A 15,815-nucleotide genomic window follows, 5' to 3' on the forward strand; every position below is an offset into this window, starting at 1 on the left:
AGCAGACCGCCTCACGGAATTACACCAGCGCCAAAAACAAACAGGAGCCCCGCAGTGTGGACGGAAGTGCCGGGCCCACCCGCAGAGCCTCCACGTGCCAGCCGGCAAAGCTGAGCGGCTCAGGACGCGGCCTCTGCAGCCAGCACCACCTGGAACATGCCAGCCTGGGGGGGCCCAGCACAGAGCCCCCTTCCTGCTGGGCTCCCAGCCCTGCCCCCCCGAGGGAAGTCACAGCTTCAGAGAATCCGTCTGGGACCAGGGGCATCGGCCACGCCCAGGCTGGCCTCACTGCCATGTCAAGTCTCTGTCACCTCCTGGAGAGTAATGATTTCCAGGGTTTACTTCTTTTTCTTTGTCCTAAAACTGCCACAGTCACGGGTGACTGTGTAGCTCTTCACCAGGTGACACACAGACCTGCCTCTAACCCTCGCCGACACACACAGGCCGATGCCAACCCTGTTCCCAGGTGAGGAAACGGGCCCCAGAGGCGTGCAGACCTGGTGGGGGACTGAAGGCAAAGCCGGCCCACCTGAGGCCCCGCCTCCTCGGGGCCACCTGGCTTCGTTCACAGAAGCAGGGACCGAGTCCCCCGCCACCACGTTGCCACACACACACGTCCCCCGACAGCACCGGGATGCAGGGATGCTGCGGCGGCCGGCTGCCGGTGGACCAGGCCCTGCTTCTCTCCCCACCCGCCAGGCCATCCCCACATGCCTGCCAGCGCTGCTGTGGAAAAGAAGGACCAGACCACCCAGCACCGCGCCCCAGGGCCCCTGCCCCCTCTCAGCGTGCTCGCGCCGGGCCTCCCGCCCGCCTGGCCCAGCCCTCCCCAGCTCGCAGCCAGGGGCACTCTCCCCTTCCCCTCCCTCACCCACCCTGGCTCGTGGCCCCTCTGAGTTCGCTGCTCCCTCTGCCCGGGGCCCTTCTCCTCTGCATCAGGGTCAGCAAACTACCCCCCACAGGCCACGTCCAGCCCGCAGGATACTTCTGTCGGTAAAATGTTATGGGAACTCGGCTGTGCACCTTCATGTACAGGAGAATCTTTCAGCTCCGAGGACAGGCTGCAGCGCAGACGGCAGGACCCACGGCGCCTAGAACGGAACCTGCCGGGCCTGATGAAGCCGCCCGCCCTCCTCCTGCCCCTCTGCAGGGCCAGCTCCCACGCGCTCGGTCTGGGCTCCAGGCTCGGGCACCGCCTTGGCCCTTCCACAGGAGCGGCCCCTCCTCTCGGCATCGGGGCCGAGGACGCTGCTAGTTTCTGCTGCTTACCCTCAACGTCCAAGCACGGCTCCAGGCAGCGGGGCCGCCTGGTCTGCACCGCGTCCCGAGGGCCCACGCGCTGCTGGAGTTGGTACATCCCTCTCCAAAGAACCCAGGAACCTGGATGCGCTGCCCCAGACCCTGCGTGGCCACGTCCTTTCCCGCCCCCCCCCACCCAAGTGCCTGCTCACAGGTCGTCGTCCCGGCCGCCAACCTCACCCTCAGGATCCCCCCTACTTTTTGCTCGCGTTCTGTTCTGTAGCACTCAGCTCCTTGGAAGATACTGTGAAGTTCACTTGTTGCATTTACTGCTTGTGTCATCCCACGAGAACGTCAGCTCCATCAGGGCAGGAACTGTCACCCCTTTTGTTCACAGAGAGCCCCCAAGGGCTCAGGATACTGTCTGTACACAACAGATGCTCCATAGATACTTGGTGGATGAACAAATGATGTCAACAGATGTGCAAGGACACCATCACGCCCCAAGGAGCGCCCCTGCCCTGCGGGCTGGGGAGGACGTGTCTGAGCTAATTGATGAGAAGTAGGGCTGCGCTGGCCCAGTACTGCTCTGGGTTGGGTTTGGTGATGCAGGAGAGGATGGAGGTGGAGAGGGACAGACACAGACGCCCTGAGAAAGGTGACGGAGCCGCATGGAGCATACAGGGCAGCGTGTCCTGGCTGGCCCTGGGCAAGCCCGAAACAGCCTGGCACAGGAGGGGCATGGACGTGTGTGCCAGGCCAGGGCAGTGGGGCCAGCCCGGTGTCAGCCGGGGTCAGAGGGGACAGCCGTAGGCAGATCACCTGCAGTGCCACCAAAGGATTCTTAGTGAGCGTGAACGAGTACCTAGAAATTCTCAGCACCCCCAAACGTTAACTAACGTACCGAAACAGAACTCCTAAAAGGCAAGGGTATCAAAACGGGGACACGGGCAATAAAAAACCCCACACATGTTCCTGACGTTCCCGTTCCTAAAGGAAAACACACATATGCAAGTTGAGGCCCCTAGGTAATTAAGCAAGACTGGAAATTATGCAAATGAAATATATTCAAGTATGCACTGAATTTTAAATGACAGAACTACGGAAAACTTAATTGCTGTATTAGCATGCTATAAAAACACTAATCATAAATGTAAAACAATGCATGCATATACTTATATCAAAATTGTCCCGGTGACACAAACATCAAATCGCTCCTTCCCGCTGGGTTCACGTGTAAACTCACTCAATATATTGAGAGAAGGAAAGAGGATACCAGAGTTTCCCCGATCATTTCTAACCATACTGCTGACTAGCATAAATGTCAAGTGTTTACTTTGTTTCTCTTCAATGTTTCTGAAATAGTTTTTGTTTTGGGGGGTTTTTTTGCGGTACGCGGGCCTCTCACTGCTGCGGCCTCTCCCATTGCGGATGGAGCACAGGCTCCGGACGCGCAGGCTCAGCGGCCATGGCTCACGGGCCCAGCCACTCCGCGGCATGTGGGATCCTCCCGGACCGGGGCACGAACCCGCGTCCCCTGCATCGGCAGGCGGACTCTCAACCACTGCACCACCAGGGAAGCCCCTGAAATTGTTGTTTTTAAGAGTCAAAAATACGATTTTCTACAGCACTAATTTTTTTTAATTTTTTAAACTTTTATTTTATATTGGAGTATAGTTGATTAACAACGTTGTGTTAGTTTCAGGTGTACAGCAAAGTGATTCAGTTATACATATATATGTATCCATTCTTTTTCAAGTGCTTTTCCCATTTAGGTTATTACAGAATATTGAGCAGAGTTCCCTGTGCTATACAGTAGGTCCTGTTTGGTTATCTGTTTTAAATAAATCAGTGTCTACAGGATTAATTTTTGAAAGTTACTGCACGGCTTGGATGGAATTTCAATGTCAACCAGCGCCAGTGGTGGTTTAATGGAAAGTTCTAGAGCATGTGTTAGATCTCCATAAGTGACCAGAGCCAAGTCTCCCATCTTTCTTCATTAAAGCAGCATTTCCTACTCATCAGTTAAGAACAGTACTCGTCCACGAGCCACCAGGATCGTATTAACGACAAATCTTGAACGTGTCGTGAAAGTCATTCGTTAGCCAGGTCTTGAACTAGACTCATATTCAAGTTCAGCTGTGGTCGGTGGTCTTTCTAAACTGGACAGAGCGTAAATTCTCCCCGATCCTGGGTTCAACTCTTGATCCTGGACACCAAGGGGGCTGGGACACCCACCTCCGCCCCGGCAGCTGAGCCCCGGACTGCATGATCCGGCTGAGTCAGGCCCAGCCGCTCCCCCGCCCAGCACCTCCGCCCAGGTGCGCTGCCCTCAGCGCCCTGTCTGCCAGCGGGCTCGGGGGTGCCCTGCCCTGTCCCACGTGGGGCCAGAGTGTCCTGGAGCAGCAGTCACCAACCCCGGGCCCGCCTGAGAACCCCTAGGGAACCCAGATAGCAGTATTTCCCAAGCTGCCCAGGTGACACGAATGTGGACCCAGAATGGAAAGCCACAAAAGGTCAAGAGGTGACCTGAAATCGCCACGTCCCTGCTGCCCAGCCTGGGGTGGGCGCTCAGCAGACCCCGTGTCACAGCGAGCCGGAGTCGGTACCAACCCTGACACCTCAGTCCACCCAAGGCTCGGATCTGTTTCATGGGCCCAAACCTCAGGATCCGCGAGAGCTTCCCTCCCAGGAGAGAGGAGTGTCAGGCTGGGTGAGACCCTCGGAGACAGAGAATGACCGAGAGGCAGCCCTGACTGCGGAGACCCCTCCTCCACACACAGCCCGCCCCCGCGGCCTAGGAGCCCGCAGCGTTCTCTCCCCACCATCCCCCTGACGCCCTTGGGCCTGGCACTTGCACAGGGCCCAGCTGAGGGCAGACCCACGAGAAACACCTGCTGGACCAGGGCTGCGTGAGGGGCAGGGTTCACTGAGCGCCTGAGCTTCCTGCCACGGCCTGCCACGGGACACGTGCTGAGGCTGACCGCGCGGGGAGCACCCGTGGGACGAGCGGAAGCCTCAGAAACAAGCCCCTGGGTCCGGTTTACAGTACAGGAGGTGACCGCGCCCACGGTCCGACCTCCTTCCGCCTGTCCGCACCCGGGTCTGACCAACACCCCTCAACCCACTGGGTTCCCTGCCCCTGTGGCTGCACCGCGTGCAGCCCAGGAGCCCTGCAGGCTGGGGTGTCACCCCTGCTCGCCCGCACAGGCCTGGACTGTCAGTGAGCACAGTTCCAAAGCGCCCACCCTGGCTTTCTCCTCAACTGCCCAAGCCCCACCCACACCTGCAGCCCTGGACCCCCTCTTCCCCCTCCTGTTCTCCCTGCCCCAGCTCTAACCCCCTTCCAAGGGGCACAGAACACCGCTTCCAGAGGAATCTCTCGCACGTGCACAGTCTGGCACTCAGCAAGCACTCGATAAATGCTTGCAAAACAAGTGAAAAAGCAAAGGAAGAGAGCGGGAGATAGCAGCACACTGGGGACGCGGGTTCCTGGGAAGATGGGCTCCTTTCCGTGCAGTGAGATCCAGCTCTGTCCTGGGGGCAGCAGAGGAAGGCAGGGACTCCACCTTGTTCCGTAGGCCCCGTGAGGGACGGGATGTGGTCGTTTTCCTTTCCCTGCTACCTCCTGGCATCACACACAGTGCTTGAGACACGGAAAACGCTCGATAAATACTGATCAAATGAACGGATAAGCCAACCAACGGCCCCTGCAAGAGGCTCCTGGCTTCACCAGAAACGCAGCCCCCCAGCCCCCCACTTCAAGCCTCAGGGTGTGGCCCCTGAGAGCCGGCCTCCCCTGGTTCCAGCTCCCCGTGCCTCCCCATCCCCTCCCTCGCCCAAGGGCTCAGCCTGCTGGTTCCTGGGGAGCTGGCTCGCCTCGGCCTTGACTCCTGCTGGCCCTGCCTCTGCTGCGTGCCCCAGGCCACGTGAGTCCTCATCTCCCTCTCTGGAGGAGCCCTGACACCCACTTCGAGATGCCACAGAAGCGTCCCACCTTCTCCAAGAAGCCCTGCCTGGCACTGCGTGAGTCTGCACTGTGAGTCTGCACTGCCCTGGAACGGCCCCCTCTTTCTTGGTGCCCCCCCTTTGGAAGGACAGGCTCTGCTCATTGACCCCAACGCTTTTTTTTTTTTAACTCAGCCATCAACGCAAGCCTAAGAGAGCCAGAACTGCCCCACTCACCTCTGTCCTTTCCCCCCCACCTCTCACCCACCGCCACCACCTGCAGACCCTGGGAGTGAAGGCCTCCCCACAGTACGTGTGCCCTCGGCACTTACACTGCTGCCCTCCTCTCGCCCACAGTGACCACCTGCTTCCCATACATCCCACAGTCTGTGGTCCCCAGAGCAAACCCTGCTGCACCCCTGACCAAACCCAAGCACCCCAACCCACTGTGGTGGGCTAGTGTCTAATTCCCCTCTGCTTCCGGGCAGAGGGCCCCCGTAATCAGTGGTGGTTAAGTGAATAAATGTGCGTGAGCAGGCTGGACTTTCCGTCACCCTCATCCCCAGCACTCCTGGTTGCAGACTCTCCCCACCTCCCCCCATCCCTTCAGATCAGCCAAGTGGAGCCTGTGCTATCTCCTCTTCTGCCCCTCTGTCCACTGAGTCCCAGCTGGCCCTTCTTCCAGGTCAATCACTGGGCAGCACGTGAGGGGACCTAAACCATGACCCGCAGAGGCTGAGAACGAAAGGAAAGAGGACAGGACAACGGAATTCACGGAGGACTTTCCACCAGGTGCAGCACACCCTTAACAAAGACAAAACCGCAACAGAGGCTCTTAAAGGTATTTTCATCCCAACTTCCTGCAACCTATCTCAGAGGACATTGGGAAAACTGGATACAAACGCTTAAAATAAGAAACACCAAAAACATAAGCAATTGCAGTAGGTCTAATTTTCATTGCAAGAGAATATTTAGTCAATAAACAGTCACCATTCAGAGCTGCACCTGCAGTTAGGGTTACGAGGTACCAGGCCGCGAATTTATCCAGACTCGTCAGCGAGCAAGAGTTTTAACTACTGAAAGTCAGACCCAATTCAGAGTAAACTCTCAGGGGTCCTTAGTAACTCAGCTCCAAAAATAAGACAAAAAGGAAAGGGGAAGAAAGCTGTCAATAAACTATTCTGAAATTCTCAGCAGGGCCAAGCTCGCTTCTGACACGGACTCAGGTGAAGCACCAGCGCCCGAGCTTCCCCAGAAGCCTCCACGACGGGCAGCTCAGCGCTAGGGGTGAGCAAGCCACAACTCCAGCCTCCCTCACACAGACACAAGCTGTTTCTAATGTCGTGGCTACTGACATTTAAAAAGAAATCCTCAAACATATTTCCCTGCTTGGACCCTCAGGGTTGAAATAATTTTCTATGCTGGAACTTTTCTATACCACAGGTTTGGAAATACCACAAAGATTTAAAAACCAATCAAATCAGAGAAAAAGAATACAGCTGTCATAACTTATGACCTATCCTCATCTTCTGCCAGCCTTGTCAAACCAAGCTTGAAACCAAGCAAGGGTGGGAAATGCCACCTTGGCCCTGGCAAAGGCCCAGATCACCACGGCACAGACAGGGCACGTGACAGGGCCGGGAGCCTGGCCAGGCCAGGGGAGCCCGTCCTCGCAGGAGGAAGATGCACGGGCAGGTAGGCCCGGGGGGACTTACCGAGAGCAGCTTCCACGTGATGGCACGGACGGGCTTCGGGATCCCGGACCAGCTCAACTTCCGCAATTCTTCTGTTGACAAAAAAGAGACAGGCAAGAACAGGGTTACAAACAGCAAGCAAACCTTCCACTGTGGGGTAACGTCCTCCACCAGTTACTAGGGGGCAAAAAGCCCCGGAAATGAAACCACACTGAACCTAAATGATAAAAATGCCAGATACTGACTGTTCTCAACAGACGAGAGAAGTTTCCACTCTATTCAAGCAAAGCTAAACGTGACCTGTTTACATTTAAATCTTAGCACGTGTTTGCTAAACACACCCCAGTGATCCTGGAGCCACCGAGACAGGTGAGGTCCAGAGGACTCGGCTTCCTTCCACCCCTTCTTCCTTCCCACCCTCTTCCTTCTCTCTCTCTCTCTCTCACTCCCTCCCCCTCCCAACTTCACATCTTTCTTTCATCCCATGTCACTCTCACCACTTACTGTTTAAGAAGACCTACGTGAGGTGTTTTTCCCAGGACTGGTTTTGAAAGACATTCCTTCATGGAGATACGCTTGTGTCTACACAGCACTGATAAGGATGTAGCGTATCACACACACCAAGGACAATCAAGTTTAAAGAGTACAAGTCACTGCTGCCCTAACAAACACCTACGGGGGCGGGGGAGGTCACAGAGGGGCGGGGCTGGCAGGGGCAGAGGAGGCTGGACGAAGGGCAGGATGGGGCACAGCCTGGGACAAGGATAAGGGCCCCTGAATTCTGTCTGACCTGGGTCTCCTCCAGTGTCTCCATCACATGCCCTGAACGGCTAGAGAACACATTTCAATTTGTAGATAGATAACAGTCAATGCCACAGAAACTGAAGTAATTATTTCTTTCCTTTAAGTTAGGAATCCACCATTAGGTCCTCCACCTAACAGTTCAGAGCTAATGATTAATACTAGGACTAAAAGAAATGATTAAAGAGAAGACTTTGGTAATATAATCAACAAAATACAAAGTCCTGGCATCTAATCTTTTTCCAATTACTAAAGTCTAAGTAAAATAAGTACAGAATAATTGGGCAATGTTACCAGCGATAACTTACATTTTACGGCAATCTCAGAAAATATCAAATCTTCCCCAGTTCCCTAAGGATATTATGAAAAGCAGGAACACCAATAACGCAATGTTTACCAATCATGTTCCCAGGGCCCCTCTGACTGCGTGAACCTGGCTTTCTGATGATCGTTTATGAAGAAAGCTGAGAGAAATCTCAGTCGTTAATGTTCTCTCTCTTCATGAAAGAAACTCATAAAAATGGTACCTTAAATAGACAGCATGAGACACAGTTCTGACATTGTGTGAGCTCTGGTGTCTAAAAGAAGCTTTCATATATATTATTTGATCCTCCAAACAGCTTGAGTTCATTAGGGCCGCAATCCTACAAGGTGAATGAGGAACAGTCTCAGAGAGGTTAGGTGACTTGGCCGTGGCGGCATAGGAACCAAGTGACCTTCACGCCCCGGAGTCCTTCCCCACGATTAACTTCCATTACTAAGAAGGTTTCTTGGAACACAGACAAGATCGAAATCTTAGCTCAAGACACAACTGGATATCCAAAGAACAGCAGACACTAGTAGGATTTACTCCAGGAATGAAAGGATGGTTCTGCAGCAGGAAATCTCATATTATAACTTTATTATGGTGTTGGAATGAGTGGATGGGAGAAGTAACAGAACTGCTCTGACAGATGCCAGGTGTGGACTTTCACCCCGGGGCCCATTTGCCCCTTCCACCTTTCCAGGAGAATCCTGGTTATGCAAAGTGACCACTCCGGGCAGCCCAGGGGAGGCTGAACCCGCCTGCCTCACTCTAAACTTAGACTGGGTGGGCTGGTATGGAGCTAAGCCACGCCCTCACCGGTGACTGATTCGGCAACGGGCCTGGGACCCTATGTGAACCACTGAGAAGAGAGAGCAAATTAGCTGGGGGCTTCTGAGAAAGCTCCTCCTGGCTCTTGGGAAATGTGTCGGAGGTAACCCTCTCTTGCCTCCTCTGAATGTTGCTCGGGTCAGAGGTCAGGCTGAGGACTGCGACAGCCACCTAGAATCCAACCAGCCTGAGGACGAAGCCAGCAGAGAGGTCGGCAGCACCAGGAGACAGGCAGGAACCAGGGTTCTGAGTTCAGCAAGATGGGCAGATGCAAGGGACAAAAATCAATAGCTTGTCACCACTGACAAAACAAATAGAAAACTGGGCAGTCACAACCTTAACAAGAAATACACAACACCATATGAAGAAAACTATAGGGGTTTTACTTAAAGACATAAAGAAACAGAGGAAAACACTGAGCTCAATGACTGACATTAACAAGTATTTAAGGAACACATCCACGGGGGCAGGCACGAGGCCAGCGGTAGGGGAATTACTCAAGTGACCACCACACAGCCCCCAGGCACAGGGAACTCACCTCCCACTCCAAGGTCATGGCAAATGTAAAATCACGAGTGGATTAAGTGCTTAAAAGACGAGGTGAAAAGCACAATGAAGCCCTCAGTGGGAAGGTGTACCCAGTTGGGGAGGTCTCCTTGAGGACATGAGATCTGAACTAAGACCTAGAGACACGGAGAGATCACCTGAGAGAAGAGGGGGCCGGAAGCAGAATATTCTGGGCCCAGGGAACAACAGCTTATGCAAAGCCTTGACCACAGTGGAAAAAGGATCAGAGGGGCCAGTGGCCCCAAAGAGCCCACTTAAGGGGCTACTTAGGAAGCCCAAGGCAGAGGTGATGGTGGCTAGGATGGTGACAGTGAGAGAAGGGCAGTGACCAAAGAGAAATTTAGGAGATAAAAACAAGAAGACACAGAAGACTGGATCTAAGACTCAAAATTACAATGCTGTCAACTGTCCATCTTTAAGTTCGAAGCAAAGCCAATCCAAATTCCAACAGGATAGACTGCATGTAAGTTTCAGGATAGACGGAAACGTAATTAGCTGACATGAAGTTCATCTGGAGGAACAAATGCATAAGTGCAGCCAATAAAATTTCCAAAAAGAATAACGTAAAAAAATTTGCATTAACGGATAAGAAAATGTATGCTAGGACTACAGTAATTAAGACATAAGGATTCTACAAGCAAAGCTAAAATGAAGAGAGAGAGAAGTATAACAGAATAAGTGGTTCACATCAAACCTGTATTTAGTTGTGATTAAAAGAGCATTTCAAAGCAAGGGGCCCACCAACTAATGACGTCCCAACAATATAGTATCTATTTTCAGAGAAGTAAGTTAGAACATATATCTTACCACACAAAAATATATTTCCAGATGATTAAAGATCCAAAGATCTAAATGCAACATGTGTATAAAGGAATGATTTTTAAAATACAAGAAAATATAAGAGAATATCTTGCTGTCTGTGGGATGGGAAAAAGGTCTTCCGAAGCAAGACACAAATCTCAGAGACTATAAATAAAAAGCTTAACAAATTAACTATATAAAAGTTTAAAATGACTGTGCAGTGAAAGAAGCTACATTATAAAAAAACAAATGACAGATCTGAAAAATACACATGCAACATAAAATATTAAAAGGTTAACATCACTAATATGTAAAGAACACATAAAAAAGAGTGATCAACCTACAGAAAAATGGAAAATGCACAAGAGACAGAAATGGCTAATAAATGTACAAAACTAGGCACGTAACCTTAATGGTGATCAAAGAACTAACTACATTATTAAAACAAGACACTTGTCCAAAGTTAGAATCTTAAATAATGCCCAATATTGATGAGATTCTGGGTAAACAGCCACTCTCTTATAGTTTGGTAAGAGTGTATATTGATATAATTTTTTTGTTGGTCAAATTTTAATGGTGTATAATGCTTGGGCAGCAACTTCACTTGAAGAAACCTATTCGACAAGGATGTCTGCAAAGGTACACAAGGATTATACACAGGGCGTTAGCATCCGAGTACAATCATAACAGAAAATTAGAAACAAAGTGTCTATTAATAGAGAGATGATTAAAACCCTGTTGTGTCCCCACTGGATGACAATGTTGCCATAGAAAAGAATGGGTATCGTTTTGTGGGTGGATATAGAATAAACTTCTCTAAATTATGAAAAGAGAACAACAGAGAAGAGAATGTAGCCGCACTGAGTATTTCTGCCAGCACACACAGGAATCGAGAAGCACAGCCAGACTTGGGGAGGGGTTCGGGGAGCGGGCTCAAGGGTGCTGAAGACCTACCTTTCATTGTCTACCCTGCTGTGTTTCTACAAAGTTCCTGTCCATCTCCACCTTTACCTCCAACTTTTCAAAATCCACCCAGCCTTCCAGGCCCAGCTCAGCCTCTTCCAGATCTAGGACACCTTCCTGACTTCCCTCACTCACTTCCCTCTTCTGTGAGTGCCACCTGGAGCCCAGAGCCCGGAGCCCGCTCACCTTCAGGGCCACGCCAGGAGCATCAGTCTCACCTCCTAGAGGGGGCTTATGAGTTCCTGGAGGTCAGTCCCCATGATTTTCCTGCTTGTCTGTCCTGATGCAGTGCCTTGCGATTGCTTGGCAGTAAGTACTGGAGGGATGCAAGACCAATTCCTCCCTCCAGCCCTTCAGAGGTGTTTCTTTTTTCTTTATTTTTAGCGGGGGCAGGTGTCACATTTTTAATTGAAGTGTAATTTATACACAATAAAAGAATGAATATAGCCCCCCAACAAGACTGAGAACACTCCTCTCACCCTCTTCTAGTACCTCCTTGCCCCCCACTCTGAGCTAACCCCTTTCTGATATCTATCACCATAGATTAGCTCTGCCTGTCCTTAAAGTTCACGTAAATACTACACACGGGATGCCCTCATTTGTGTCCTACCTCTCTGCTCATAATGTGTCTGTCAGAGTCATGCGTGTAGCAGTAGTTCCTTCTTTACAAGCAGGGACAGTATTCTTTGCTGTGAATATATCACCGTCTGTTTAGGTACCCACCTGCTCACAGATGCCTGGGTTATTTACAAGCTTTCCTCCGTGAAAAAGCCGCTATGCACGTTCCTGTGGGTACCTGCTTTATGGGTGGATGTTTCCAATTCTATCAGGCAAATATGAAGCAGTGGAACTGCTGGGTCACAGGACAGATACACCTTTAACCTTATTTTAAAAAACTGCCATGTGGTTCTCCTAAGTGGTTGTACCATTTTACACTTTCCACCATTAATGTATGAAAGTTTTCACTGCTCCAGTCCTGGTCAAAATTTACGTCGGTCTTTAATTTTCGTCATTCTACTAAATGTTAAATGGTATCTCATTACAGTTTTAATTAGCCATTCTGTGATAAGTAATGCTGTTGCACGTTGAACCGATTTTCACGTGCTTTCTGGCCATTTTTATACCTTTTATGAAGTTTATATTGAAATCTTTTACCCATCTTTTTATTGGGTTGTTCATAATAATTTTATTATTGATTCATGGGTCTGTTTCTAATGATTGATTTTTCTTCTGATTCTAGGTCATATTTTCCTATTTCCTTGCATGCTGGGTTTTTGTTTTTGTTTTTGAATGCCAGATGTGTCAGTTATCAATTTATTGCCTCTCTGATCATGGAACTGGGTCTCATAAATATTTCTCCTTGGTCAGCTGGCACGCCGCTCTCCTTTTCAGCAGAGGGTGAAGGAAGGACCATCGAGGAGCAAGGGCTGCTCTGGTCCAGGTTCTCCAGGCTCCTGCAGAGGGTGGTCCCCAGCTCCCTTTAGCTCTCGCCTCCCCCTGAGGCTTTCTCCCGCACTTAGGCCCTGCAGAGCGTGTTTTCTCCAGCACGCGGGCCCTGAGCACACAGGGTTTCTCCCACGTTCAGCTACTGGCCAGAGCGACTTCCCAGTCCCAGAACCGGCAGCAAGTGATGGCCAGCAACACCCCACAGCCGACGCCTACGTGAGCTCTGGTGGTTGTTTGACTGACTGCTTTCTGGGGACTCTTTCCCTGCCTCACGGAATCTCACCCCACCCGTGAACAGATCGGCACTCGGCCAAGGACCTGGAGGGACGCTGTGCCGACACCTGGGCTCTACCTCTAGCTATTCTCTCCTGTCCAGCACTCTGCTCCACACGCTCTGTCTCGGCCTCTGGGAATCCCCTTTCCTGAGTCCTCAACTCGGCAAGACCGCCAGGTTCAGCTGCGCTGCAGCCTGCAAACTGCCCCCAACTGTAAACAGGAGCAAATGTAAAGCTCACCTTGCTGTTCCCCTTCGTTCAGGGACACAGTCCTGCATCACCTGTTCCACAAGGTCCCAAGGCAGCTATATCAAGTACTGGGGGCAGTTTTCCAGTTGTTACAACAGGGGACCAATTCCTTTGACAGCTAGTCCTCCACGGGTTGAAGCAAAAGTCAACTACTAACATATTTTAAAGACATCTTTGTCTAGTCATCAGGAATATTGGTCTCTAGTTTCTTTTTCTCACAATGCCTTTGTAAGGTTTCAGTATCGGGGCTACACCACCTTAATATGAGCTGAGACGTGTGTTCTCTCTCTTCTGAAAGGAAAGACTTTCTGGAGAATCAGTATTATTTCCTCCTGAGATAGGGTTCACTGGAAAAGCCATTTGACCCTGACACTTTCCTCATGTGAAGGTTTTTTTAATTACAAATTTACGTTTTAAACTGATATGAGAGTTTCCAATTGCCTCTTGCATCTGTTTTGTTAGGCCATGTTCCTCAAGGAATATGTCCATTTCATGTACATTCTTTAATTTATTGGCATAAAGTTGTCATCAGTATCCACTTATTTTTTAGTGTCTGTAGGGTCTGTAGTGATGTTTCCCCTTTCATATCTGACACTGGTAATTCGTGTTTTCTCTCTTTTTCCATTGGTCAAGTCTAACTACAAGTTTTTATTGATCTTTTCAAAAAACAAATTTTAGATTTTCTTGATTCTTGCTCTTGTTTGTACATTTTTCAGTTTACTGATTTCCACCTTTATTTTATTTCCCTTCTTTTATTTTGGTTTTGTTTAATTCCTTCCTCTTTTCCTAGCTTCTTTTTTTTTTTCTTTTTTTTTTCTCTTCTCCCCCTTCCTCCCACCCCACCCTCCTCCTAGCTTCTTAAGGTAGAAGCTTTGATCATTGATTTGAACCCTTATTCTTTTCTAACATAGGCATTTAAAGGTATAAATTTCCCTCCAAGCATTGTTTTAGTTGTATCATATACATTTTTATATGTATTGTCATTATCATTCAGTTTGAAACGTTTTCTAATTTTCCCTGTGATTTCTTTGATCCATGAGTTATTTAGAAGTATGTTGATAAATTTCCAAATATTTGAGGATTTCCTGGGTATCACAGTAGACTGCTTTCTAATTTAAGGATTTGGTCAGATGAACTTGGTGTTATTTCAGTCCTTTGATATTTATCACGACCTGTTTTGGCAGCGCATATGGTCTACTTGGTGAAGGTGCCATATGTCCTCGCAAAGGATGAGCATCTTCAGCTGGTGGATGTGGTATCTACACACCAGTGAGATGCAGCTGGGTGACAGCACTATTCATACTCCCTTTACTGACTTTTATATCTACCTATTCTATCAATTACTCAGGAAGGGGTGTTAAAATTTCTGCCTAGATTGGAAATTGGTCTATTTCTTTCTTTATTCTTGTCAATGTTTGCTTCACGCATTATGAAGCTGTGTTATTAGGTACACACACATTTAGGAAAGGTACCTCTACTTAACGAGTTGAACCTCTTATCGTTATAAAACATCCCTCTTTGTCTTAATAAAACTCTTTGTCTTGATGTTTATTTCTTCTGGTATTATTATAAGCAAATTACTTTTCTTATGATTAGTGCTTCCCTGGCATATCTTTTTCCATCTTTTATTTCAACTGCCTGAGTCTTAACGTTTACAGCGTGGTTTTGGCTTTTCTTTCAGCTCTCTGTCGCCATACTTCTTAGAATCAGACTGCAAAATCACTAGCTGTCTAAGACAGAAAACTAAAATGTAAGAAATATTTTAATAAGCAGAAAATGAATGAGAAACAAATAGCATTTTTTCTACAATAGTGCATCTGCTTTCTAAAAAATAAAATTTGGAAACATTTTTATGAAAACAGCACCAATATCACAACTCCATACTCATCTGTACTTTGAGTCTTTCCTTCTCAATAAAATTCCCACCTGGGAAACTGACATTGCAAACAGTCCATGACGAAAGGAAGCAGAGAGGTATAGAGCAACAAATGCTAGTTGTGGACTCAGTGGACCTGGGGTTCAAGGCCCAGCGTGGCCAACGAGAATCTGTATGACCTTGGTCAGTACTCTTAATCTCTCCTGAGCCCCAGTTTCTTCCTCTAGAACTTACAGCAAGATAAAAATACCTTCCTTGCTTAAATCACAGAATTTCTGTAAGAGACAATACGTGAGAAAGCACTGTGACATACTATACAAACGCAAGAACATGATTCTGTTACGCTTACTGATGGAATTATTTGGCTGGTTGGGCTGTGAACCCAAACCGTGCAGCCACTGGGACTCATTCGTTCTAATTGGATGTAAAATACCACATTTGAGACTGAACCAGAAATCTGTCACAAAAGGGTGTATGCAAAGAACTCCTATTATAAGTACCTTTTTTTTTTCTGAAAAGCCAGGAATAACAGAAAAGTCAACCCCTATTTTTTTCTAATCCTCATTTCTTTTAAACTGGCTTTAATTCTTATTTTTTAAAACTCTGGCAGTACTGAAATCTGGGACAAAAATAAGAAATGCATGTATATCACAATCGCCTAGGCTCTTGCTTGAATCTAGTCCAGAAGCTGAGCTGTCACCAGCATCAGAAGGCCCTGCAGAACAAGCACGTCTCTTGTTCCTGAAAGCCACGGTTCGGGAGAGTCTCATAAATCAGCAATCTGACCAGCGCTTATTGAGCACCCCTTTGTGTAAGCTGCC

The 15,815-nt window shown here is 49.1% G+C and overlaps 1 protein-coding gene across 2 annotated transcripts in view; it reads right to left on the minus strand.

Annotated features, from left to right (window-relative positions):
* The window catches only part of TBC1D22A (TBC1 domain family member 22A), a 316,529-nt gene that overhangs the window by 207,549 nt on the left and 93,165 nt on the right, over positions 1 to 15,815 (minus strand). For both annotated transcript variants that reach the window (XM_024737553.1, XM_024737552.1), the window contains exon 5: positions 6,903 to 6,973. In XM_024737553.1, coding sequence (XP_024593321.1) covers positions 6,903 to 6,973 — 71 coding nt within the window. The remainder of the gene's footprint in view (positions 1 to 6,902; positions 6,974 to 15,815) is intronic.

The sequence above is a fragment of the Neophocaena asiaeorientalis genome, unplaced genomic scaffold (genome assembly GCF_003031525.2).
Source record: "Neophocaena asiaeorientalis asiaeorientalis breed wild unplaced genomic scaffold, Neophocaena_asiaeorientalis_V1.1 scaffold242, whole genome shotgun sequence".
In the NCBI taxonomy this organism is placed as follows: Eukaryota; Metazoa; Chordata; class Mammalia; order Artiodactyla; family Phocoenidae; genus Neophocaena; species Neophocaena asiaeorientalis.